Source organism: Chlamydotis macqueenii, chromosome 1 (genome assembly GCF_036417535.1).
Source record: "Chlamydotis macqueenii isolate bChlMac1 chromosome 1, bChlMac1.mat, whole genome shotgun sequence".
Lineage (NCBI taxonomy): Eukaryota > Metazoa > Chordata > Aves > Otidiformes > Otididae > Chlamydotis > Chlamydotis macqueenii.
The window spans coordinates 212,136,754-212,163,395 of NC_141556.1; the positions used below are offsets into that span (position 1 = coordinate 212,136,754).

The 26,642-nt window shown below is 47.7% G+C and overlaps 1 protein-coding gene across 2 annotated transcripts in view; it reads left to right on the top strand.

The window, feature by feature from the left end:
• The window catches only part of GDPD4 (glycerophosphodiester phosphodiesterase domain containing 4), a 38,974-nt gene that overhangs the window by 4,035 nt on the left and 8,297 nt on the right, over positions 1-26,642 (top strand). For both annotated transcript variants that reach the window (XR_015257938.1, XM_010121301.2), the window contains exons 2-10: positions 9,765-9,973; positions 10,876-10,979; positions 12,026-12,119; positions 19,048-19,107; positions 20,682-20,780; positions 23,025-23,118; positions 24,535-24,680; positions 25,051-25,133; positions 26,166-26,316. Coding sequence is in view for 1 of the 2 variants with exons in the window: in XM_010121301.2 (XP_010119603.1) it covers positions 9,791-9,973; positions 10,876-10,979; positions 12,026-12,119; positions 19,048-19,107; positions 20,682-20,780; positions 23,025-23,118; positions 24,535-24,680; positions 25,051-25,133; positions 26,166-26,316 (1,014 nt within the window). In the remaining variant the exon portion in view is untranslated. The remainder of the gene's footprint in view (positions 1-9,764; positions 9,974-10,875; positions 10,980-12,025; positions 12,120-19,047; positions 19,108-20,681; positions 20,781-23,024; positions 23,119-24,534; positions 24,681-25,050; positions 25,134-26,165; positions 26,317-26,642) is intronic.

Here is a 26,642-nt window from a genome sequence, read left to right on the forward strand (position 1 = left end):
AGAAATGCAAGTGAATGACACCAACCCTTTTACCTTCTCCATCCCCCGGATCATACAGCCCCCGTCTCGGTGCTTTACTGCTGCGACCTCTTCCTTCCCTCCCTGCGGCCCGTTGGCAACCTGCTGCCAGGCTGAGCCGGTCCCATATTCCTCCGCAATTCATGGTGAATGCTGGTTTTGGGGATGATTTTTTGGCTCTTCTGTGAGAATGAGGCATTATAGGGTTGGAAACTACTGCCCTCAATAAGCCTGTTGGTGTCTTCCATGTGGTCCTGTCCATAGGACCATCTGTGGTCCCCGTGATGACTTCATGTGACCCTGTATGGAGAATTTCTGTGGCTGCCCTATGTTCGGCAGCAGGGATAGACCCACAGCCAAGGGGGAGACAACCGGCTGGAATTAGGGTGTCCTTGGGCTGTCTGTGCTGCTGGTTGGGTGATAATAGGTGGCCCTGTCCACCTCCATCCCTGAGGAGCTGGGCGTGAGGTGCAAGTGGCAGAAACAGCTGTTTGGAAAGAAGTGCTCAGTGGGCTGCAAGGAAGTGCAATGATTTATGGGTGAGAAGGGATTTAACGAAGATCTGGAAAACGTCATCTGGAAGTACCACCAGGGCTGGTGTCAGAAGAGCCGGTACAGGACGTCAGAGGCTCCTGGCAGAGGCTGCTGGCTCCTGGCACTGAGCCGGTGCACGTTTGTCGCTGCCAGCTGTAACCGGAGAGCCCTTGTGCCTTGACCTGGGCACAGACATCCAGGGCTGGCTTCCCGCACCGGAGCTAAACTGAGCAGGGAAAAACCGAGAGGGCAAGGTCCGTCATGTGCCTGGCTCTCCTGAGAAATGCTCCCCTCATCCCGGTAGCTGACGTCTTCTTGGTCTGAGCTTTTCAGGTGTCTTCAGGTGTCTTTTTTTCTGGGTGTCTTCTAGGTAGCTATGGGCTTTGGTGCCCATACCTAGGCAGCTTGTGAAGCCCAGGGTGCAGAAGTTCCTTGAAGGTGAGCTGGAAGGGTCATAGGACTCAACTGGGCTCGCTGGATTTGAGTGACAAATATCTCTTTGTCTTGGGCTGGGTTTGGGCCCTGGCACTCTGGACACACGAGAGTGTGTTCATCTGTTTGGACATCTGCCCTTGAGTAGATTTGTGCCCATTTCTCTTCACCGGCTGTACCAGGAGCTCAGGGTCACTGCTCAAACACAGAGGAGATGAGTCCAACCGCTCTTCCTGGAAGACCAAGAGAGGAATGAAAACACCCACCCCAAGCTTTGCAAATAAATAAATTCTTCCCTCGCTCTGGGCTGCTGGGATGGGAGTGCTTCTGGGCACTGATGCGGATGAGTGGACTGTGCTGGATGTCCTGGGCCCTGAGGAGGTCCACCAAGGTTCTGCCCACAGGTTGCCTACACGGATCTTCCTGCCTTGCTAAGCAGATTCCGTGGCTCACACCAGCAGACAGACGAAATTCAAACGAGCTGTACAGTCCTCATCTTCTGCTCTTGTGGCGCTGTTGGTGCAAACATAAGTTGGGAAACTGAGGCTCTGGGTGACGGCTCCACTGCATCTGTAGGCTGCTGTTCGGTCAGGGGATTTGAGCATGGATCTTGTGTATCAGACTGTCATTTTGCTCTGAAGTGGGTTCAAAAGTTTCCTGAGATGGCTTATGCAGAAATGTGGTGGTGTTTAATTAGCTAGAAAGGATTTTCCTCTGGGAACAGCAGAACCACATTCTTATGGTGCGAAAATGGGCCAGCCCCGATGGATTTGGGTGCTGCAGATAACTAAACGGAGAAACCTCTGGCTGGTGGCATGGAAAGTGTCCTTTCCTCCCTTTTCCTTCCCTCCTCACAGGGGTATTTTGCTCCAAGGCTTGAACTTTAACACTCGCAGCTTGAGGGAGGGCCAGCGCTGGGGGCTTCGACGCGGTGGCTGCCCAGGGCCCCCGTCCTTTGTCTGGGCTGAATAGTGCTCTGCAGAGCTGCCGGGCAGAGGTATGCAATCTGCAAACCTCTTTTCTTTCTCACTCTTGGCTGACGGACAAAGTCTTCCCTTGGAGACGATGCTCATGGTGGTGCGCTGCCCTCGATTGGGCTGTGGGGCTGGAGCGGGTCCCCCACGCTGAGTCCCAAATCTCCTCGTCTCCCCTTAACAGCAGGGCACAAAGAGCTGCTTAGGCATTCACAGGAGCCAAGAGGGACCCAAGCCAGGGCATGCTGAACTGCACAAAGTAGGATTTATCTTCAAAGAAATATTTCCCCCCTTTCTGAGCTCTTTTTTTTTTTTTTTTTAATTTGAAGGGATGTATTCCTCCTCCTCCCCGCCCCAGGCAGGCTTTGAGCTGTGGAAGCACTTTTTGCCTCCCTACGGTGGCTTTTCAACGGTGGGAGAGCGACTTCTTAGAAAGCCGCGGGCCACCCCGGGGCTGTGCCCCCCGTGCTGTGCGGGGCCGAGCTGAGCGTGGCTGCATGCATCGCTGCTTGCGTGGTGTTGAGTGGCCACAAGCACAGTGAGGACAAAACTCTTCCCTTCTCCTGATCACCACGCTGAAGTGTGAGGAAGAGCGTTTCACCCCAGGCTGGTCATGGTGAGTCTTCACTGTCAAGCTTGACCTGGAGGTATGAGCTCATTGATGCTCCTAATTCCCTCTTCAGGTGAGCAAAATGACACCTAGACATGGACATCTCGCTGCTGGCAGCTGGGAGCAACATCTGGCTGGGTGGTGGAAGGTCTCTGTGTGGTCACAGCTGGAACGCCACAGTTTCTGACCACTTTGGGGGCTAATTTTTGCCTCTGCCCACCTGTACTGCCCAGAGGAGGGATGCCAGCTTCCCCAAAAGGCCGGCCGTCCTCATACAGGAGACCCCCAAGACTGAGCAAAGTCACTGAGCATTGGTCCTTGCAATGGAGGGTTGCAGGTGGTGAATGAACCTCAGCAGAACCAACACAACCTGGCCCTTTCCAGAGGTTTCTGAGTAATAAGGGATGGACAGGAATATGCCTGAGTCCAGCCACAGACATGATATTTGTGAAAAGTTTTTCTCCACCCCTTCTTTTTCTTCTCTCTCTTTTTGTTTTTTTTTTTTTTAAGCTACTATTTGTCAGCTCAAAACACTCGTTTTGCTCCTAGCAAGCAGGAGGGAAAATCTATTGTAGAGCATGAGACCCTTTTACAAACACGATGATTTCCCCTTCCCTGTTTCCACATGAAGCTGAAAGCATTTGTAGAAAATCCATTGTAAATGCTCTGAGGCTTGGCCAATAATTTCCTGGGCATGCGTTTGTCAACACAGCCCTCAAAGTGCTTTGAAGGTGAAGAAAAACACCTGTAATTTCTAATGATGATGATTATGATTAAACAAGGCTTCTGGAAATGGTTGTGGATCATGAGTCATCCCCAGGGACCGGACGTTGGGGACAAACATGCTCCAAGCGTGAGAGAGTATGGAGAGAGGTACCTTGAAGGAGCAGAGAGACATCGAACAGTTTTGGGGAAAGGTTAGGGGAGAGGAAAAAGTGATCTGTGCGAAAATGTGCTTCAGCTTTGGAGCTTTATTTACTGTGATGGTCACTCTGGAATAAAGCCAGGGATTAAGGTACCTTTTCTACCCTGTATTTTCATGGCCGACATCTGGTTTTGTTTTAAGGTGAACAGATCCCACCGCGGAGTGAGGCTTGTGTCACCGTGCGGGGCGTACGTGTAGAAGTTTGGGACTGGCAGCAGCATTACCGAACCCATTTCACTCACCCCCAGCAGTAGGGGTTCCTCAAAGGCTTGTCAAAGTGACCCCACAAGATTGATCGGTTCCCTCGGAAGATCTTGCCTTAAAGCATTTGCACGCGACCAGCGATGAGGGACAGACTGTTTAGCTGGCCACACCACCCATTTCCAGCACAGCTCCTGCTGGGTGTCTGACCTTTAGACCGCAGCGTGGAGAGTCCTCCGTGAGGGGGATAAGTCCCTGTGCAGTCCTAATAGATGCATTTGTTGGTTAATTTTTTTTTTTTTTAAAAGGGCTCGGTTATTTGTGTCTGTTCAAAGTGTGGTGGCGTGTTACAAAACACAGGGCATTAACCTGGCTGGAAACCTGCTCAGAGCTTTGGAAACCACAGCCCTCGCACGTTGGCGATGTCCTGCAACAAATGGAATGGAGGTCCCTGCAGTCGCAGGAGCAGTTATTCCTTGTTGACCCCTTCTACTTCCACATTTGTTTGTTGTTTCCCCGTGTTAAGTTCTATTTTTTTTCCTTTGTGCTAATGGCTGGGATCTTCCACCTGAAAGCCAACAGCTAATCAATTCATGAGACGTACTTTGCATGTGTTTGTCCCAGGCTGCGCATACTCCCTGGGTTCCCACACAGAAGAAAGACATAATTAAGGCTTATGAAGAAACTGTTGAAAGTCTTAGTGATAAATTATAATTATAATCTGCCAGGGAAAGGAAAGGATACAGAGTATATTCCATATCGTAGGGAGATTATGAGTAGCTCTATTTTATTTGTTCCTTTTTCCTTTCCTGTGTTAATTCCCTCACTAATTCCCTGAAGAGAAACTGAAGGCGGTGAAATAAAAGGAATCCTGGGCTCTGATCCAGATCCTTGGGCAGTCTCCGTAGGGTAGAAATGCAGGTTTAAGGGATGCTCTTTGCTGAGCTCTTCTGGCTGATGGCAACATCTGTGTGCAGTTCGTGGTGATGTTGATCAACAAGCACCTTGCCAGGAGGTTGATTTCCCTCTTTTGCATGTTCTGGTGTGATGCTGTAGAAGACTCCCAGGTGGAAAGGCTGGAAGTGATGCCCCAGGGAGTGGTGGGACGGCACCAGAAGTCTCCACGCAAGGGACCTGCAGGTGCTGGGAAGGCTCAGCTGTGGCTGAAGGCACCTCTTTCCCCTAGCACAGGGGTTCACTTTCTCTCCAAATGCCTTATAAATGATGGTGTGGGCAAAGTGGACATCACTCCAATCTCCTGCATTTCTACGCCATCGAGACGCTGGCCATGCTCAGGTGCTGAGAAATGACCATCTCCTTGTCCCTCACATGGTTCCTGGTACCAATGTAATTTTTTTCCCAACTCTCTTCTTGCAGTGGACCAGGAAGTGTGTTTGTAATATCTGTGAAGAGCCCTGCACCCACCTGCCACTCGTTGTAGGATATTGTGTTGGAGAAAGCTGGGTAGATGCAGGGGAAAGGAAAGAAATACTTAAAAGGCCCAAGGAAAAAGCGATATGGCAATGCCAAATGTGGCTGCTGTACCTATTTATCCCTTGAAAGATGAATGCCCCAGCTCTACAACACAAAAAAAAAGAGAAGGGCTTTTTCTCCTTGCTTGTGTGCTGGTCCCTGGAGCAAGCTCCTCTTGCAGCACCTTCTGCGTTCAGGCCATGTGGCTGAATATGTTTCCTGCTGTTTCTCTCCTGCTCCCTTCCTCCATCGCCCCCCCTGGGCTATTTCTCATGCTTTTCCTCACTCTCAAGCAGTGGGAAACGAGCAGCCCTGTCCAACCTCGTGCACTTACGGGCACTCTTATCTGCAGGCAAACAAAGTCTCTGTTTGCAAGGGAAAGATCTGAGATCTCTGGGGTTTATGGAGCTGAAAAACATATGTTACCGCTTTCACGGCTCGCTTGCTAAGGAGCCCTAAACTTTGCTCTCCTACTGGTGCATGTTTTCCTGCTTGCTTGTTGCTCTTGTGACTTTCCTCGTGAATGAAGTCAAGTTTGCTGTTTCCCTCCTCTATCCATTTACCTTTTCCTGGTGGAGACTGGCAGGGATGGGGGGATGACCTCTGAATTTTAGGTGCACTGTGCTCCAAATCTAGATACAGGCACTGTAAGGCCTCTTGCTACTTCCTGGCAGTGACTGGACATCTCCAAATCCTAATGCAGATCTCTTGTCTTTTGGCCTCTGCATCTACCATATATCGTGGTGGTGTTTGTTCCTTAGGTGGTCGTTGGGTCCAGATGCTGGGATATTATGTTTGTTAGGATCAGATCACAGAATCTTTATGGTTGAAAGACACCTCCAAGATCATCAAGTCCAACCATCAACCTAAGACCACCATGCCCACTAAACCATGTCCTGGAGTGCCACATCAACATGTTCTTTGAACACCTCCAGGGATGGTGACTCCACCACTTCCTCGGGCAGCCTGTTCCAGTGCCTGATCACTCTGTCAGTAAAGAAGTATTTCCTGATATCCAACCTAAACCTCCCCTGCCACAACTTGAGGCCATTTCTTATCACAAGTTATTTGGAAGAAGAGACCAACACCTGCCTCCCTACACCCTCCTTTCAGGCAGCTGTAGAGAGCAATGAGGTCTCCCCTCAGCCTCCTCTTCTCCCAACTAAACAATCCCAGTTCCCTCAGCCGCTCCTCATCAGACTTGCAAATTCCTTATAAGCTGCTTGTTGATTCAAACACTTCAACATTTGATGTTGTCTGAGGCATTGCATGTTCAGCCAGACCTTGGGAGACATGTTGTTATGGCTGCTGAATGCCTCCTGGCACCTGTAACAGAAGGCTGGTAATTTGTGAAGAAGGATGAAAGCATGGGATGGAGGGTTGTGGAGAACGTGAAGGGTGGCTGAGGTGTAAGGAAGGAGCTTGCATGAGATTAAATGTAGTATCTGAGCACATGGAGGTGCACCTGAGGGCAGGAACCTAGGAGAAGGTGTGGAGGTAAAAGGGAAGGAGTGGTGCTGGTGTGGAAGGACACAGAGAAAAGGAACAAAGGCATGCCTGGAGATCTGAGTTCATTTAAAGCTGCGAACGACCTTTCTGGCTGCCCTTGTGTTTGTCTTTGTCTTCCTCATCCTCACACGGGACTTGTCACCGCTAAGAGGGGTTTCTCTTGGACTTCTCTGGGAGTTGCCGCTGGAGTGTTTGCTGGTACCAGCTACAGCACAGTGTAAATGCATCGCAGATACTGGCATATTGCAGACCTGCAGAGGAAGATGAGCTCTTCTTAGGAGTCACTGCCTTCAGAGTGAAGTAACCCAAATATTTGGTGAGTTGCCCCTGGTTTTCCTTATCCCTGTAAACTCTTTCCTTTGCATCTACACACAAGTATTGCCTTTTGTATCATATCTCAAGCATCTCCTGTGCTTTGTTCCTCAGCAGAGGATGATTCTAAACATCTTGGACAATAGAGTCTATGGGGATTCAGGGGATGTGAGATACAAAGTTTTTTGTTCTTCTTTGGCCAGTCTGATGGTTTTGGGAGGGCTAGGAATTGATGGAGGTGGTTCTGGAAAGGAGTCTGGGTTCATCTCTTCCTCTATCCTCAGCCTCCCCTGCGATGAAGGGTCCCTTCTGCAACAACCTCTGGGCTTGCAGAATCATAGAATCACAGAATGGTTTGGGTGGGAAGGGCCCCGTAAAGCCCATCTAGTCCAACCCCCCTGCCAGGAGCAGGGACATCTCCAACCACATCAGGTTGCTCAGAGCCCCGGCCAACCTGGCCTGGAATGTTTCCAGGGATGGGGCACCCACCGCCTCTCTGGGCAACCTGGGACACTGTTCCACAACCCTCAGTATAAAAAATGTTTTCCTAATATCTAATCTAAATCTGCCTCCCTCTATTTTGAAACCATTACCCCTCATCCTCTTACATGGGAAGATTAAGGCAGGAGTTCATTAAATTCTTAATTACGCTTAAGTGCTGTGGTGCGTAAAGCTGAAAACATCTTTCCCTTGCCACTGGGGGTGAGTTCAGGGTGAATTAGTTTAGCATTGGATGATGAAGGCCAGGCAATGTGTTTGATACATGAGAGAAACTGGATGCTGCAAGCGTCAAGTAGCCTGAGCCGTGGGCATACAGGTCTGCCCTGGAGGGGCTGCGGGTTGTTCACCACATCTTGTTGTGGCTACTGTGTGCCAAAAACCACGGGAAACGCAAGGAGAACCCGTACGAGGATGCTCTGAGGTGGAGAAAACATGAGCTACAAGGAAATACTGGAAAAGTTGGGGTTGTTCGATCTAGAGAGGGCTTTGGGGAAGACATCCTAACAGTTGAGAAATGTGTAACAGAGGAAAAGTTTAAACTCTTCTTTATATCCACCGTGAACAGGGCATAAAGTAGAGGGCTTAAACCGTACCACAGCGGACTAGACTTTGGGGAAAAAAAAAGAAACAAAAACCTTTTAATGATAAAGCTAGTTCAGGCTGGATTAGCCTGTCTTGGGAACCGGTGGGAACTTTGATCCAGCGTCCTGAATTCCTGCTGCTGAAGGAGAAGGGCTGTGGAAGAACCGATGCTGCGGTTCGGTTACGGGGGAAACTCATGGTTTAGGGATCCTCGTTGGAGGTATCAAATACTGCAGCCCCATGGCACCCTTCTGGTAGGACCTTGGAGGGTTCAAATGCGTTCAGAAGCTGTGGCTGGGGTAACGTGGTGATTGTTTGGTTTATGTCAGGCGTGCTCGAGGACGGCTGATGAAGGCAGCAGGATCAGCTGTCATCTGCACTGCTCGCCGGTGGCATAACGCCCATGTCCGCCCCCGTCGGTGCTCTGGGTGATCCAAAAGCAGGATCACCGTCTTGCCACGTGAGATTGGCATCAATTTTTTTACTGCAGGGTGACCTGCTGGTGCCCAGATCCGATACCCCTGATCTTCTAGGGATGGCTGGACCCCACCATATCCAAGCGTGTGATTCCCTGTGACTGTCCTGGATGGCAGGCACGTCTGTCTCAGGAGGGCATTCAGGGGATGGCATGCTTGGGCAACTGATCAGTTGGTAGCAGTCCAAACTGAAACTCCTTTTGTTTCCTTTCCATCCTCTCTCCTTGCGCTCCAGCTGCCAATAGGCTGGGACATTTGGAAAGGGTACCAGAGATGTGTCATTTCCATTTTTTTTCCTTGTGTCTCTTTTATTTGTGCCTTCTGCAAACTAATCTGGTTTTGGGAAGTGTCAGTTTGCAAGGATTTGTCCAATGATGTCTGCAAAGACACGCTGGGCTCTGAGTTATTTGCAAACAATTGATGTGTGCATTCATCCATCTGTATAGCACAGCGAATTGTTAAATTTTGTTCTTAAATGACTGTTGTTATATCAGACATATCAGGGAAATTGAAGCTCTAGGCTGGGAATCTGGAGCAGAGATGCCTGGATTTGAAGATTTTTTTTTTTTCTAAATCTTTCCTTGCGGTCTTGATAATGTCCTGCCGGGTGAGCGGCTCTTTGCTGGTACAAACCCCAGTGCTATTTGCTTCCCTGTTAAGTACATTGATTGCAATTTTCCACCAATTTTTTTTTCTTAAAATCTTGATTATGAACAGATCTCCCGTGTGTGCATCTTTACAGCTACTCTTTTTACCATTGAAAAACTGTGCCAAGTAAAGCTATTTCAGTCAGGAAATATTTTTTTTTCTTAAGGGCTCAAAATCTGCAGCACTGCTAGGACGAGAAACCTGTGGACCTGGAGGGTTTTAGTCCCTTTCCTACAAGAGCTATTTTAATTGGTAGCAGGTTGCAGATGAGTCACAGCGATGTTGAATTAATTCCTGTGGCCAAGCCTAGGCTTAGGTTCATCTGACGTAATTTTGGGATTTGTACAGAATGCTTGAGTTAGGGATTTAATTTCCCAGAGCTCCCTGTGTAGTCGCAAGTCACCTGAGTGACAACCAGGAGCACCACTGACTGCTGAGGGGACTTGGAATGACCATGATTAGAATTCTCTTGAAAAAACTTCATCTCATTTTTTTTTTCTGATATGAAAATCTTACCCAAAAGAAACAGAGGGCTACAGTCTCCCCATAACACCTGTGCTCTCATTCAGGCAGAAGATGAGATAAAGCCACTCAGATGGAGGCCAGTTCCACCAGCCTCAAGAGGATCAAGTTCGGGAAGCTGAAGGTGGTACGTCGGCGCTTGCTGCAGAGGTATGAGCATCAGCCCTTCATCTCCTGCCTGGCTGGTTTCTACAGCTGCCGGTGGAAGCGGTACCAGCGCAGAAGGACCGAGCCTGGGAAATGCTGCTGCAAGACGGTAAATTAGCTCAAAATCAGCACAGACATTGATTTCTGTGTAGGGACAAGTCAGTCCAAGCTGACAAGTGATTGATGTCGTGGGCCAAAGGCATCCCTGCCCAGCATTGCTTGGAGCCCACTGAGATCTGTCATAGAATCATAGAATAATTTGGGTTGGAAGGATCTTCAAAGGCCATCCAGTCCAACCCCCCTGCAAGAAGCAGGGACATCTCCAACCACATCAGGTTGCTCACAGCCCCGTCCAACCTGGCCTGGAATGTTTCCAGGGATGGGGCATCCACCACCTCTCTGGGCAACCTGGGACAGTGCTCCACCACCCTCAGTATAAAAAAATTTTTCCTGATATCCAATCTGAATCTACCTCCCTCTATTTTAAAACCATTACACCTCGTCCTGTCTGCTGGGTTGTTACATTTTGTCTCTAAGCGATCGATGTATTGATGTGTTTCCATGGCAGGCTCGGTTTGTCTGTGCCACCATGCAGCTAGCAAATGTGTGGTGGCAGGAAAGGACCTTGCACCAAACCCTCCAGGCCACTGAACCATCTCAAAGCCATAGGGACAAATTAAAGAAGGAAAATTTGGGCTGAGTGTGCGGTACAAATTGTGAAGAGGGCTGCTACATGGTGCAATTCCCTCTCAGATGAGGTAGTTTCAAATCCTGTTCATTTGCGATGTCATGAGATCTGTTTTTTTCCTGAAAATAAATACTGCAGGGTATGCTTTTGAGGCCATCCCCCTGCTCACAGAGGACAGAGGGAGAAGTCATCTCCATCTCTGCTCCTGGATGTCCAGCATGAAGCCATGTGTTTTATGGACAGCCTAAAAGTATCTGCCAATTGCTCTGATGGCTTTGGGTCAGATAGCGCTCTCACCACTTGTCCTTCCTCTCCCTCTCCAGCGGGAATGCATGTTTTTCCCATTGCTTGTTGGAGCTTTCTGCTTTTCTCTGGTCTTTCTGTACATGTGGGGTGAAGCGAAAAATGACTACAATAACTTTGACTGGTAAGTGGCACCTTTTTTCTCCTCTCCCGCTCCTCGGGCAGGTCCCCAGGGTGGCTGGGAGGAGATGAGCATCCTCCCCAGCAGCTGTTCTGCAGCAGGGCGCTTTAGCCGTGAGCCAGAGATTTGGCTCCTTAAACTCATGGTTACAGCATCCAAACTGAACGTCCGGTGACTTCAGAGGTGCTGAGGCTCTGCCCTCTTCTTGGCTGCGGTTTTTAGGTGTAAGCGTGAATTTTGAAGAAAGGGGAGAATCGTCATCACAAAAATTGTGAGTGAAGGGGACTAAACAGCTCTTCCCTTTCATCCTCTGTGACTTTTTTCCACCCATGTTCCCTCTGAAGAAATGTGGTGGCTGGCATCAGAGGCATTGCACCAGCTGTCTCACTGCAAAGAGAATTGCATGGTCCCAGGCTCGAAAGTTAGAAATAACTGGCAGGGATTTATGTAAATCCTTTCCTTCTGCAGTACGTAGGTAACAGTTATGCAAATCTGGCCCTTAAAATTAAAATAAAACAGGTCAAATGTTATGGGGAGCAGAGGTGTAATAATATTACTCATCCTTTTTCAGCCTTGGGGTAAAAAGTGAAGCTTCCCTCTCTCCCCCTGTGCAATCCCCCTGCAGCTCCTCCAGCTTTCTGGTGCTTTCCCCTTCAAAACCTGACTGAAATCCCCTTTCTGCTGCTGCGCCCCACACGACTGCGGGCAGACAAGGTGGGCTGGTGGCCAGAGTAGTGGCGTCTTACTGTTTCCCCAGGCTGCCCCAGGAGCTCTGTCTTACAGACCAGGAGCTCTCTGGAGCAAGGCCATCAATCTGGTCCTGCATTTTACCCCCCCCAGCACACGGGGGTGTTAGTCTGGTGGCTGAAGCCATCATGGCTTTAGGGAAAGCAGGCTCTTAACCACTTTTGCATGTTACAGGGCGAGTTATTCCTCCCTTCCTCTTTGTTTTATTGCCTCGAAAATGTCAACATATCAAGGAACAGGGCTGTCGTTCGCCTCTAGTCCGTGTGCTAAACACGCTGTCAGATTATTTTATTGCTCTTTAGGTATAACTACGGGAACCTGGGCTTTTGGTTTCTCTGGTCTCTTGTTCTCCTGATTGTGGCTGCAATCTTGTTCATGTACATCACGCTGCTGTTGGTAAGTAATGCTCCTTGTAAGATGACTGTGGTTTATAGTCCTAAAAAGCAAACGTTAGGGGTGGCTTTAATGTGTCAGACCAGAAGATGATCCCTAGACAGTGGATACCTGGGGAAGATCCGGAACACGAGCGCTCATGGTACTTTCTCCCCACGTCCACCTGCAGATGACCAATTTCAGCTTGGAGGTCCCTCAGTCAGACGTAGTTTCCGTGATTTCTCTCAATTATTTCCCTTGGATGAATTTGTTCAGTGACTCCTTGAACCCAACCGAAGATGTGCCAGCAGCGGCTGGATCGAGATTTCGGGGAAGCTAAAGATTTTGTGGTGACAGCAGGGAAGTGTGGGGCTCGGTGTCACGTAGCAGTGGTGATGTGTTGTCAAAGCTGCGTTACTCCTCTAATCCTGAAGAAAAATGCTCATTGGAAGAAGAAGAACATTATCACTGTAGCTGCCTTGACTCTCTCGGCTTTGCTGGGGGGTTTTGCTCCAGGTAGAGACTGCAGAAATGGTCACCAAATGCCCCTGAATTTTATACCCAAAGAGGCAATGTTCCTGAAATCTTCACCTTTCCAAATCCGATGAAATTTTCTCTAGAATTCTGATCTGCTGTCTGCTTTGGTTGCTGGAAACATACCAAAAGCAAGCGTTTCCTAAAATTTCTACCTAGTCATCCTTTTTGCCTGTCCTTTCTCTCATAGGGACCTCCCCAAATAAAGACCGATCTCCGTCTGTGTTTCCACCCTCTGCATCCAGAGCTATGGGCAGAGAAATCACTTCAACTCCAGGGACTGGAGCCCACGTTCAGTCTCACGCCTGCTCCGACTTTCATTTTGAAATGCCAGGTGCTGAGGGTGAGGTTGTGGCTTTGATTCGCCTCTGTGACCAAGACAACTAGCTTTTATCATCCGTTCCTGCTGTTCTTACCCATTCCCTGATGTGTCATCATATAGTCAATCTGTAAATTGCTTGTGGCAGGGAATCCTTTTTTGCTTTGTTTGTGCAGTGCCTGACACAATAGGTTTCTGGGGTCCTTTGTCCCTGCTGAAGTACAAATAAATAGTGATTTTATTCTAGTGCTAGCAATAAAATGCCAAAGCGATAAACAGGACAGCTGCTTGGCCATGCCCACAGTGATCAATAACATCATAAATGCTGTGGACTATCTGAGGTCTGAGTAGGACAAAACCCAATGTTTAATTACAAGGATTTTGTGACACGCTGGTGGCTCTAGGACTCAACGTCTTTTATTCAACAAAGCCTACCTGGCTTTCCCAGTGGCCATGGAACAGTGTGGGTGGTTTGGAGGTTGCAGTGCTGTTTTGGCCAACTCAGAGCTTTGCCAGAGATGTCCGTTTGAGATGGATACCTCTGAGCTTGTACCTCAGCAGGCTGTGGGTCTGGAGTCAATCTCAGGATCAGACTAAACCATCACAGGACACGCTAGAAATGGGCTTTACAGGATTTCCTGGGTTTGGGCAGCCTGAAGACCCTTGAGGCTGGTGTGTCACCTTGGTCCTGCTCTGTCTGGATCCAAACATCGGCGAGTGTCCAAGCAGTGGTCTCTCTTAGAGGAGCTTCATGTCTTTGGCAGCACAGATGTGATGGCCGCAAGCTATTGGGGCAGATGATGGGCAAAGTAAAGCCAGGAAGGTAGATGGGAAATACAAAGTGAAATTGGTGTCCTACATGGTTCAGTTCAGTCTTGGTCCCGTTCTTCATTGTGTAGGCACATCCTCCTCCTCCTCTCAGCATCTCAGTTCTATCTAATGAGGCGAACAGCATTTCCCTTTCTCAGGAGGGCGAAACAGATAAACCTGAAAGGATGTGAGGAGTTTGGATGCTCTCAGACAAGTCCTACAAGAGAAACACTTCAGAGGCGCCTCTGCTCTGGGGACAGCCCCTGCAGTGAGGGTCCATTTTCTTCTTGCTTTCATGAAGTTGTTAGGTGACCTACACAAAGCTATTCAGTGTTTCTAAGGGCGCTTGCCCTGCTTGATTGCATCACCATGACCTCATGTGTCATTTGCCAAGATTGCTGTGTGTGTCTATGTTGAGCAGTGGGCACTGGGGGGCATGAGGCCCCAGGCAGTCAGAGCTGTTACCTAAATAGGATTAGATCTTGAAGGAAAGGGCAGTGAGTAAAGTAACCACCACCACCGCTCCTGCTCCCGCTATCTCAAAGCACGCAGGGTCGCACGATGGTCACACGCCAGCGTGCAGGGGCTTGTGACAGCTGTGGCTTGGCCATGCTCGTGCCAGCAGGGCGCCTTTCAGAGAAGGACTCTGCCAGGAATCACCCCTCCATTGCTGTGTGCGGAGCTTCCCCATCACAATGACTTTCCCTCTAGCCTTTGACGAACCGCCCAGCAAAGCTCTGGGAGCCTCACAGACTAACCAGTGGCTGGTCTGGTTCTGTTTGTGAGCGCCATACCCTCTTCCTTAACGATGGCACCCAACTGGAGCCTGCAAGCCCGCTTTCTCCATGACCTTATTGTGAACCACTGAAGCAAACACTCTTCTGCCCACCGGCCGCCAGCAGCTGAACAAATTGTTGCACAACAAAGCACTTGCTGCCTGTGCAAAGACTCTCTCCGTCCGCGTGCATCAGTGTAAATTTTTTCAGACAATCAGTTTCAATTAATTCAATTGTTATCACTCTCCAAGACAATTTTCTCATCCCCATTAGAACTAAAAGATTAAGCTGAGGGGTCTAATTGCAGGACTGTTCATGCTCAGTGGAGAAGAAAAAACTTTTCTTGTTCATCCTTTCAAACACCAACAGAAAATATTTTCCTCTCTGTGGTTCAACTATGTTTGTCCCAAGGGTTTTGAGGAGGTGACTCGTAACTGTACAAAGTAAAGAGGTTCAGATGGGTTGTGGCTTCTCCATTCATAGGCTAAGAGAGAATTTAAAATAGTACATTTTTACTGAAGTCTAAAAAGTGATCTCAAACCTCCATCCTAAGAGCCTAGGGTACCAGAGAAGTTCTGAGTTTCTGCATTTTTACCAGAAAGTGAACGTAATTGAAGTTCACCACGAGTTCTGCTGTGGTGAACAGCTAAGTGAGCAGACGTTTTAGGTAAGCTGAGTGTCTGAGAGCCTGCCTTCATGTCTTTGTGGTGGTAGGTGGAGAGCCTGCCCGAGCCTCACCAGCAGTGTTGAAACCAGCACAAGGTCATAGAATCATAGAATCATAGAATGGTTAGGGTTGGAAGGGACCTTCAAAGGTCATCTAGTCCAACCCCCCTGCAAGAAGCAGGGACATCCCTGACTAGATCAGGTTGCTCAGAGCCTCATCCAGCCTGGCCTTGAACGTTTCCAGGGATGGGGCCTCCACCACCTTTCTGGGCAACCTGTTCCAGTGTTCTATAACTCGCATGGCAAAAAATTTTTTCCTAATTTCCAATCTAAATCTACCCCCCTCTATTTTAAAACCATTACCCCTCGTCCTATTGCAACAGGCCCTACTAAACAGCCTTTCCCCATCTTTCTTGTAGGCCCCCTTGAGGTACTGGAAGACCGCTATCAGCTCTCCCTGGAGCCTCCTCTTCTGCAGGCTGAACAGCCCCAACTCTCTCAGCCTGTCCTCATAAGAGAGGTGCTCCAGCCCTTTTATCATCTTCGTGGCCCTCCTCTGGACCTTCTCCAACTGGTCCATGTCCTTCTTGTGTTGGGGGCTCCAGAACTGGACACAATACTCCAGGTGGGGTCTCACCAGGGCAGAGTAGATGGGGAGAATCTCCTCCCTCGACCTGCTGGCCACGCTCCTCTTGATGCAGCCCAGGATGCGGTTGGCCTTCTGGGCTGCAAGCACACATTGCCTGCTCATGTTAAGCTTCTCATCCACCAGCACTCCCAAGTCCTTCTCCTCAGGGCTGCTCTCAATCCATTCTCTGCCCAGCCTGTATTTGTGCCTGGGATTGCCATGACCCAGGTGCAGGACCTTGCACTTGGCCTTCTTGAACTTCATGAGGTTGGCACGGGCCCACCTCTCCAGCCTGTCAAGGTCCCTCTGGATGGCATCCCTCCCTTCCAGCATGTCGACGGCACCACGCAACTTGGTGTCATATTGAAGCAGAGTAGGGTTAAGCATCTATCATCCATCCTTTTGTGGCATAACCTTATGGTCAATGCACCCACTCAGAAAGAGGGAGACAGAGGTGCAGTCCCCCTTGCAGCGAATCCATCCCTCTTACCCCTGAGACGCATCCCTTAATTACCACTTTGCAGGTAGATGGTGGAGGGGAGATGCTTCCACACCTCATACTAAAGAAATGAAGACTGCAGGGGTTGGAGGCTGCAGGATTCAGGGAGATGATGGGAATGGCAAGAGGGACCTTGGCTCTAGCTTCAGTAGTCCTACTCAGACCCACACTAGTCATCTAAGCCCTCATGTCTGTGTGCTTGTATTAGACAATCCCAGGATAAGTGTGGGAGCAGTTTGGAGGAGCCAGACCTCCTGGTGCTGGTTGTCTCTTTGCCTGAGGAAGTTCTGCTCTAGGTGCAAGCATGTGGAACATTGCTAGAGGCAGCTGCTCTTCATGGAAGAGCATGTTGGACAGGTCCTGAGGCAGCTTTTGAGGAGCAGGATGAAGCTGGGTGATTGTGCCTTGAGATGTTAAGCTTCAGGGGTGCACAGAAAGCAAAGAAAAGTCAAGCTGACTGTGCCAGAGCACACAGAGGATAGACCTTGTCCACATCATGTCAGCTCATTTGTCCATCAAGATGTGTTCTCCTACAGTGACCTTTACCCTCTGAGGATGAAACCTGGCAACTATTCTTCTCATAAGCTGATAGTGAGATGTTGTTTCCATCCATAAAAATGAGCTCACCCTGTGATGGCATTCCTAGATGTGACGCATCAGTCATACAAATGTTGTACTGCAGTAGCAGGGGAGAGTCCGGTAGAGCATGGCCTGTGAAATAAGTGTTTGGTTGTACCTTAGGCTAGGACCAGATCTTCGTAACATTGCTTGCAGAAAAGGGGCAAAGTGTCTTTTTTCTTTGTTTTTCTGAAATAGCTTATCTAAATGGGGCTGGCGTAAGATCTTCAGCAGTAATTCGATTCTCTCTGAACTGCTCCCATGGTTACTTGTCATGATCTGGGTGTAGGATTCAATCAAAGGAGGCTAACAGGTCAAGAAACTCTTAAAAGCTGATCTCTGTTCTCTGCTGTGTTTATATCTCACTTCAAATCAGCACAATTTGGAAAGAATCCCAAAGCTGGGTGGGAAACAGCTTACACCCCTTTGTAGTTGTGTTTTGGGAGAGCAGAGCCCCTTCCCCTAAATCTGTGTGCCCTGCTTTCACACAATCACTGTGTTAGAGTCTGGAGGGACCTGGATCATAAACGGTCCTTCTCAGTGGAGCACTGATGTCTGCTAACAGATACTTTTCTTTCAACACTGATATCTGGTGATAACGGTCCCCAAACTGTCCCTTACAGTGATGGGGAAGCTTGCCCCAGGTGCTCACATTCCTGAGCATCGAACTGTACGTTTTCATGGCAGCAAGATGCTTCTGGTGAAATTAATCAGCAGGTTCATTGGTTGCTTAGATCTGGGGCAGCTTGAAGAAACTCCATCAGCACCATGGACTGGCTTTCCTCATCCTTTGCTTCTTGGTGTTGAAGGCTTTTTGGGTTGTCCCTTACCCTGGCTGGGGTTTGTGCCATGCCTCTCAGGAGCTGTCTCCAAGGGCTCCAGCTTGCAATCAGAAGGCAGGAACATGCCACCCACCAAAACCTAGAGTCTTTAATCTCCAAGGCAGTTTTCCCTTCTCTGAGATGTGCCTTTCTTTCTCTGTGATTACTGTGGAAAAATTATCTCCTTTGCTGGCTGCTCTGTATTTTTGTAGTGCTTTGGAGGCATTTTTTAGTCCCTGACCTCCCTCCCACAGTTGATACGCCTCTAATCACAACAAACGCACGGAAAATAGGCAAGGTTAGTGATGTATTGGGTCATAGAATCATGGAATGGTTTGGGTTGGAAGGGACCTTCAAAGCCCATCCAGTCCAACCCCCCTGCAAGAAGCAGGGACATCTCCAACCACATCAGGTTGCTCAGAGCCCCAGCCAACCTGGCCTGGAATGTTTCCAGGGATGGGGCACCCACCACCTCTCTGGGCAACCTGGGACAGTGTTCCACCACCCTCAATGTAAAAAATTTCTTCCTAATGTCTACTTTAAATCTACCTCCCTCTATTTTGAAACCATTACCCCTCATCCTATCACACCAGGCCCTGCTGAACAGTCTCTCCACATCTTTCCTGCAGCCCCCTTTAGGCACTGGGAGGCCGCTCTCAGATCTCCCCAGAGCCTCCTCTTCTCCAGGCTGAACAGCCCCAGCTCCCTCAGCCTGGCCTCACAGCAGAGCTGCTCCAGCCCTCTCAGCATCTTGGTGGTCTCCTCTGGACCCTCTCCAACTGGTCCATGTCCTTCTGATGTTGGGGGCTCCAGAACTGGATGCAGTACTCCAGGTGGGGTCTCACAAGAGCAGAGTAGTGGAGCAGAACACCTCCCTCAACCTGCTGGCCACACTTCTTTTGATGCAGCCCAGGATGTGGTTGGCTTTCTGGGGTCATACCATTGCAGTTGATCCTGGCCATCATTTCTCTTTCAGAGTTTGTACTCACAAAGAAAAGTAATTAAAAGTGTGTACCCCAAAGTGCCCAATTATCTGTTACCTGAGAAAGGGCTTTGATCCTGCAGGACGGCCTTGATATCTGCTTGGCCATTTCAGAAGATTTTTTACCATAGCAATAAACACTTCTCTCCACACACCTGTCCTCCAAACAGCCTTGACAATTTGCAGGAAGACCTAGTGTGAAGTGACTTCCCAATGCAAGAATAAATCCAGAAGTTCCTCACTGAACACAATTCGCCATCTTCCACCAGGATACAAACAATCTCTTCTTCATTTCCCAGGTCCTAGCGATGTGTTTGCTTGCAGAAGGTCAGCAGCTGCACCTACACTGGAGTCACAAGGTGGGGAGAGTCAGGGCTTTCTGGTAACTCTAATCCATGCTTTAAACCAATTGAGTTTGTGGTGTTTCTCTGCATGAAAAACATCATAGATTATGGGAGAGAAGGAAGAGAGGGAAGAGGCTACTCTTAGGAGGCTTTAGATACCCATGAGGATGATGTCTCCATCAAACTCCTTTTGCAGTCGGTGAAGGGAAATGAACCCTCTGAGGATGCAATTCATCCAGCTGGTCATAGACATCTAAATTAAGATGAGATGAATCACACCTAAAGTACCCTTTTTTCCTTGTTGGCTCTAAAAGGAGCCTGCAGTGACTCATGTAGGTGAAGATGTCTATATTTGACACATCTACATGTGGTAGCGTGAAGACAAAAGCAGAGTTTTCATGAGAAGCGCAGCATAATTTGCTGTAGCAGACCCAGCAGTGAAAAAAAAGTGGCTGCTGTCTCTGCAGATGAGAAATTTGGCTTTTCCAAGGCATCCTGATACCTTATGCCTTTTTGTCTTTGGGTGGTTTGGGAAATGCCACCTGGAGCTTTCAAGGTGCGGAAACAAATCCTCAGAGAGTCGTTGCCTCAAAATGATGGATTAGAATCATCTTCCTTAAGAAATTCTCAAGGCTATGTGAAGCATTTAAAAAAGGAGCCTCTAGCCGTGCAGTTTAGGGGAGAGCGTATTGTGATTGCAAATCTTCCAGTGGAGGGGAATAGTTGAGTATGCAGATACTCGGTCCTGTGTGTCTTCATTTAAGTAATGGAAACACAATCAACCTTACTGTTGACAACTGGCTTCCAGAAGAACAAGAAAGATATAGAACCATTTGTAAAAAAAAATTAAAATGAAACTGCATCCTTGGGTGGAAGAGATTTGGGACAGATTATTAAGGTGTTGACTCCCTGAAGACGATTAGGGCTTTGGTCCAATTTCTACTTGCACTTCTTAGCAGATAGATGATGTACCAAGAAGAGTTTGCCGTCACAACTGTGCTGGTACCAAATAGAGCAAGAGGCCAAAGAACAAATTGAGCTACATCCTCACTTTTTTGGTTAAAAAGTGAACTCTCATCTCTTTAACCATGGGAGTGTTTGCTGTTGCTGAAGCTTGTTGAGGAGCCGCTCATAGCATATGGACGCTGTGTTGCTGTCTCTTTTGGGTGGGATTAATCGCTTCTGAATTTAGCCATCTGCAGGTTAGGGGTTTCATGTAGACTGATCATCTAGGCTTCATCTACATCAACACAGAGAGAGAGAGGCATCTCCCATCATAAAGCAAACAGGAGTGGATCATCTCTGGAAATGCCTCTCTTTCTCCAGTGATTATAGAGGGAGCCTTGAGGGCTGACTTAGTTTTGTACCCAACTTTTAAGATCAGTCTTGCCATGCAAAAAATCCAGTCGATAGCACTATTGGTCTGGTTTTAGCCCCATTGGATCTTTCCCACTGTGAACTGGCATAGTCAAGTTCATGCATCCCAAACTTACCGAGTTCAAGCTGTTTGAATAAGCCTGTGAGGCAAATGGATGGCACACCCTGTGCAGAAATGCTGAAGCTGATTCATGTCTTCTTTGTCTCCCCAGATTGGGACTTTTCTTGTCCTGGTCTTCTCTATCACAGCCCTCTTCATATTCTCAGTACTCTGGGGAGATCAATGGAAAACTGTCCTCCTGTCGTTCCAGGTAAGAGGGGCTGGGAGGTCTCCTTGAAATAACTTTTAAAATATAAGTATTTTGTGTTGGTTGGTAGAAAATATTCCATGAGGTTGAGTTTCAAGCTGTTCGATGTAACATGTCTCAATTTTAGAAGTCACAACCTTTCTTTTCTTTTCTTTTCTTTTTCTTTTTTTTTTTTTTTGGCAAAAATATTGTAGGTGTACTGTTAATTTACAGGTGCCCAGGGCAAGTAAATCAGACTCCTTTGGCTGGCACAGTTGCTGGAGCAAGAACTTGCTCCCTACTCAGCACCGACCAGTTCAGCAGCTTTAGCATTGGCACAATTTCAATCTCCTGCTACCCGGAAGAACTTCATCACCTGAGAGCAGGACAGCATGAGTTTTTGGGTAGCAGATGGGGAATGCTGGTGTCAGGGAGGACAGCCTGTGGGGTGTGAGAGGTCAGAGTGCATGGTCTGCTGGCCTCCTCAGCTCTCAGCTGATCTGGAGGCAAGAGCTTTCCAGTGCTGTTTATTTTCTGGGCATCCAGGTCCCCACATGCACTGGGAAGGAAGAAGTATGTAGCCTTTGACTACATAGCTACCTTGCAGATATTATTTGGATGTATCACCTCTCCCCCATGTTGCTTACTGCTTGTGGATGTTGGGAGAGCAATGTATCTGGACTGGAAGAGGAATCAGTGATGCGATGTTTGTAGGGTGTGGTTAATGGCACATTCCTGCTCTACAGAGTTTGGTAACCAACCCTTGGGCTATTCACTGGCAAAGGTAATGAGAAACCATTAGCTTCCTCTTCGCCTTACAGACTTAAGGGATGGAGGATGAGGAGGAGACAGAAGAGCCTTTGGGTTCCCCACCGCTGCTTTTTATTTTGGGTGTTCATGCCGCTTCAGATGCTTCAGATGCTTCCTCCTGCTGTTCCCAAAGGACATTAATCCCTTGCAGATCCTATGTCATGTCCATTAGCCCTGCAAAGCTATCTCAGATATCCTGGACATCTCAGATATCCTGGACATCAGATCAGAAGCAACCGAATACTGCTTCTGATCAAAAGATGTTGATATTGAGTGTCGAGGGCAGAGAGTATCACAGGCAAGAGCATCTCTGCTTTCTTCAGGCCTTCCAGCTTAGAGAATCAGGCATGGACTAAGCAATAGGAAAGGCTTACATCTAGATCGCTTTTTTTCCTGGCACATACCTTAATAATTCTCAGTTCTAGCTGGAACACAAACCACAGGGCTCTGACGAGCATGAGAAAATGATAGATTGGTTTCTTTGACGGATTTCCCTAGTTTTATGAAAGATGTGTCTTACCAACATTACTTGAGAGAAGAGCATCCATTCAATGTCTGTACAGGTGACAAATTCTTTCTGCTTGGTTTCCAGCTCTGCTCATGCATTCATGATAAGCACAGAAGTGATTCTCAGTTTCTGATCTTTTTGTTTCATCTTTGGGATGAAAGAAATCAAGTCTAATTACTATATCTGTCCAGCAATAAGTATTATCTAATACATCATAAGCATTGAATGAATTTTTTTTTTGCATTAGTAAATCAAGAAAAATATCTATACATTGAGTTAAAAGAAAAAAAAAAGATAAAAAATGCTATTAGCCATACTGCAAGTGAATAAAATGCTTTGAAATAAATGAAAATGAACTGTTTTTCTGGAATATATTGATAATAGGTGAAACTAGGTGCTGTAGGATGCATATGGGTCTAATAAAGTCCATGATCAAAACGTACCAGAGGAACTCCTTCTCTTATACCACAACAGGTAGTTCCATACAGGTGTAAATACCACATTTTATCACTCAGGCTTGTTGACATCAGCTTACTGATTTAGCTGCAGCGTGGTATGGAGATGACTATTACCTGGATGAGATTGGATTGGGTTAGCTTGGATTAAACTGCCTGCTGTTGGGAAGATGGTCATGAATTATGGCATAGCAGTAATGGCGATTGCATCCTCATGGACAAGGACAGCCTTGTCCCTTTCAGCTGACTTAGGAGAAAGGAGAGCTGCATACTGCAGTGAGGAGCACTCCTCAGCTGGGAAGCGCATGTCTCTCCCCCGACTCCAGAGGTGTCTGATGGGTCCAACACAGATGAGGGAGAGAAGCTGAAGATACTCCTGCTGGTATCTTCAGCAGGAGCCCATTCGGGTGGAAGGCTGTAGCCGTGTTGGGGGGTTGTTTCCATCTGTCTCCACACCTCATCCTTTGACTTAAAATCCTTTTGTTGCCTTGCCAGGTCACAGCTCCCTATCTCCACATAGGGGCAATAATCATCATGGTCCTCTTGTCCTGGCCCCTGGCTCTTCATGCCATCAGAGCAGATAAGAAAGGTACAGTAACCCTGCTTCCTGCTCCCTGTATGACAAGAGATGTGTATCACTGTGGGAAAACAGGCATGCAGGAGGCCCTCCCACACCTGCACTCCAGCTAAAGGAGGCTTTTAGCCCTTGTGTATCCCAGGGAAATTACGGGGGCTGGATCATGGGCTGTGCACTGTCCTGTGGCTGTTCAGATACATTGCTGGTTTGCATGCTTCTCAGAAGAGATCTCCAGTCCAGTTAATCCACTTCAAAAGACTAGTGCATCTCAGGAGAAGCCAACTGAGACAAGGGAAATAACTTTTTGGTCAGTTCCTGGTGTTATCCCATGGCAAGTTCTGTCTACCTGTCAGAAGACCAACCAAGGACAAAGGCCAGATGCCAGGAACAACTGCAGAAGAGTCTGACTCCGGGACTGGTTGTTTTTATCTGACCTAGACTCTCCATATAGCTAAAATTACCTACATGACACCCATCTGGAGATGTTGACTTGTAACAAAAATCACAGAGAGAATGGGCTGGTGAAAGCCCTTCTTTTTTTTTTTTCCCTGCCCTGAATTTTTCTTATTGAGCTACAGCTGGGGAGGTTGGAGAGGGAATATGATGGACTCCCTAGACATTACAATCCACCATGCCTAATGGACTCTCAGCTCAATAAATCAGCTTGGTGTAAGCCCAGGTTCCTTCAGAGCCACTTGCACAAGGTGCAGAGGGGTGGTGGCACCCATTCAAGGGAGAGATGATGGTGCATAGGTGCTCGTTTTTCAGAGGAACTGTTTTGTTCCCTGAGATGAAGGCTCACTGGGGCTCTTGGACAATGTGTCAACAGACCCCAGAGAAAACTGTAGGTAATGAGTAGACAAGTTTCTGAGATGCAATAGCCATGCAGTCAGAGGCTATAGGATTCTGTAGGTCACACGCAGAAGGTCACTGACAGCAATCTGAATGAACCAGGGAAGTATTAACCTTAAGGAGATGTAACATAGCTGAAGGAGAAAGGTTCCTCCTCTTCTTCAATGTGAATGAAACGTCAAAATGTTGCTTGTTCTTATCTGAGTAAGAAAAAAAAATTAGCATCCCTCTGTTGAGGATTGTTTTTCTGCAGATGGGAGATATTTCATTTCATCATCTTTAAATTAAAAAAAATTAAGGTCGTGTCTTGCTGTACGGCATAGTGAAATGTAATTAAAGGACAAAACCTGAAGTCCTGACTTAGACAGCCCACGTCCTTGCTTTGACCAGTTTGTTTTCCTGGGTTGCATTGTTTGGAGACAAAGTGAAAATTAGGTGAAGAAGGGATGGAAAAAGGGATGGGACAAAGCCCTACAGCTACTTAGCTGGAGGGCTGTATTAGAAGTCAAGCCTCAAGGCAAACCTGTACATTACCACATGGATTAACTCTAGCCTTCCTCCTTCAAATTCTTTCAGTTGTTCAGGTGGTAATTCTTGGTCCATACCTGGCTATCCTTCTCTTTCTTTTCTTGATACCTCTGGGGATGTACTCTCCTTGCATCAGAGAGATGGGAACACTTGGACCAAAGCCAACCCTCATTGGGCACCGTGGAGCACCAATGGTAGGTCTGGAGAAGTCACTTTACATTATTTCTTCAACCTGTGTCTTGCTCCCTTCAAATTCTGTTGTGTTTTTGTTTGGTTTTGTTTTTTTTTTTTTTCCCATGAAATATGTGGCGGGTGGAAGGGGAGATGTTTCAGTTTGGAATTGCATGCCGAAGGCATCGGTGCATGGATTTCCTAACAAGAACAACACTGTTCCTGAGGCACAAGATGGGTTTGGTGGCTAAGGTGGAAGAAAAAAAACCCACTAGACTTTAACAAGATAATGATGGCCCCTTAATAAAAACTAGAGGTGTTACAAAGAAACAGAAAGCACTTAGAGAGTCTTCCAGAGTGTGTTTGAAAATGATCTGCTCATTTTTCTTCCAGCTGGCACCAGAAAACACTGAGATGTCATTTCAGAAGACAATTGAAAATGGTGGGGATGGTCTTGAAACAGATGTCACCATCAGGTAAGGGGAAAACATCACATCTCACAGAATATACGCTTCCTTTTATAAGAGTTGCCTTTGGAGATGTATAACTCTGGGCAATTAGGTTCTAGTGATGGCTGGGACAGGGTCCCTCTGTTGGCGCATGATGACAGGGGCTGTGGGCCGTGGTTGTCCTCAGGCAAGTCAATAAGCTGGAGCTATTGATTTAATAATCATTATTTCTACAGTGTATTTCAAATGTTTTGCAGCGTATAAAGACAAGTCCCTACAAGTTCCAGGCCTCAGAAAAGATTAGATCAGCCCTAGAAACCACCAGAAAGTTGCGTTTGGACTTGTCATGGCGTTGTCGTAATTATTGGATCTTTAATTGCCTTTGTGTGGGAGACCCATTGCCATGAATTGCTAACATGCTGTGCAGGATGAGCAGTTTCCAGGCATGGAATGAGAAAAGTACTAATGCTTAGGAGCTCTACTAATGTAGACCTTTCTATAAGAGAAAATTTCACCTTTTTGTCACTGTTCGTTTACACTTCAGCCTTCTGAAACCCATGAAAACACTTTGGGGGTTGACTAAAAGAGATTTCAGCCATATGTTACTATCCATTTTTGGGTGGGCTGGCAGGCATAAATACCACCATGTCCACTTTGCCCTTGAGGAAACTGAGCAGCAGGAAGGCAGGACTTCTCCAAGGTCACCCATCAGTATTTAACCTGGAAATAACCTGATATCTTGAGCTCTAGCCTTCCTCCCTATTGCTCCCTCTGCACTGAGAGAGGCTATACTCCTGCATTCATAGAATCTCTAGAATCGTTAGGGTTGGAAGGGACCTTTAAAGGTCACCTAGTCCAATCCCCCTGCAAGAAGCAGGGATGTCTCCAACTACATCAGGTTGCTCAGAGCCCCGTCCAACCTGGCCTTGAATGTTTCCAGGGATGGAGCATCATCCAACCATTCATGGTGGCCCACGTAGTCTTCTGACCTGGCATGAATCTGCTCATGGCATGAATGAACCTGGACCCCAGGTGACCAGAACTCTTGCTTTCCAACAGCTATGATGGAGTTCCTTTCCTCATGCATGACAGCACCTTGAGGAGGACAACTAACATCAAGGAGGTCTACCCTAATGACACTGCCCAAAATGCTGCCTTATTCTCCTGGGATACCCTACAGGAGCTGAATGCTGGAACATGGTTCCTTAAGGTAAGTGCCATAAATATCATCAACTGGATGTGGAAGAGACACCAGCTGGCCACTGCTTAATAGAATGAATGTTAGGAGAGGAACTACTGGTTGAGCCAAAACTCAAAGAAGTCAGTAGAAATCCTTCAGTTGGGGTCTCCTTGCTTTGTCCCATTGGCCTTCGGGCTTTTGAAACCTATAACAATAAGTTTATAATATCTAATCTAAATCTACCTCTCTCTATTTTAAAACCATCACGCCTTGTCCTGTCACAGCAGGCCCTGCTGAAGAGTCTCTCCCCACCTTTCCTGCAGCCCCCTTTGGGCACTGGGAGCCGCTCTCAGCTC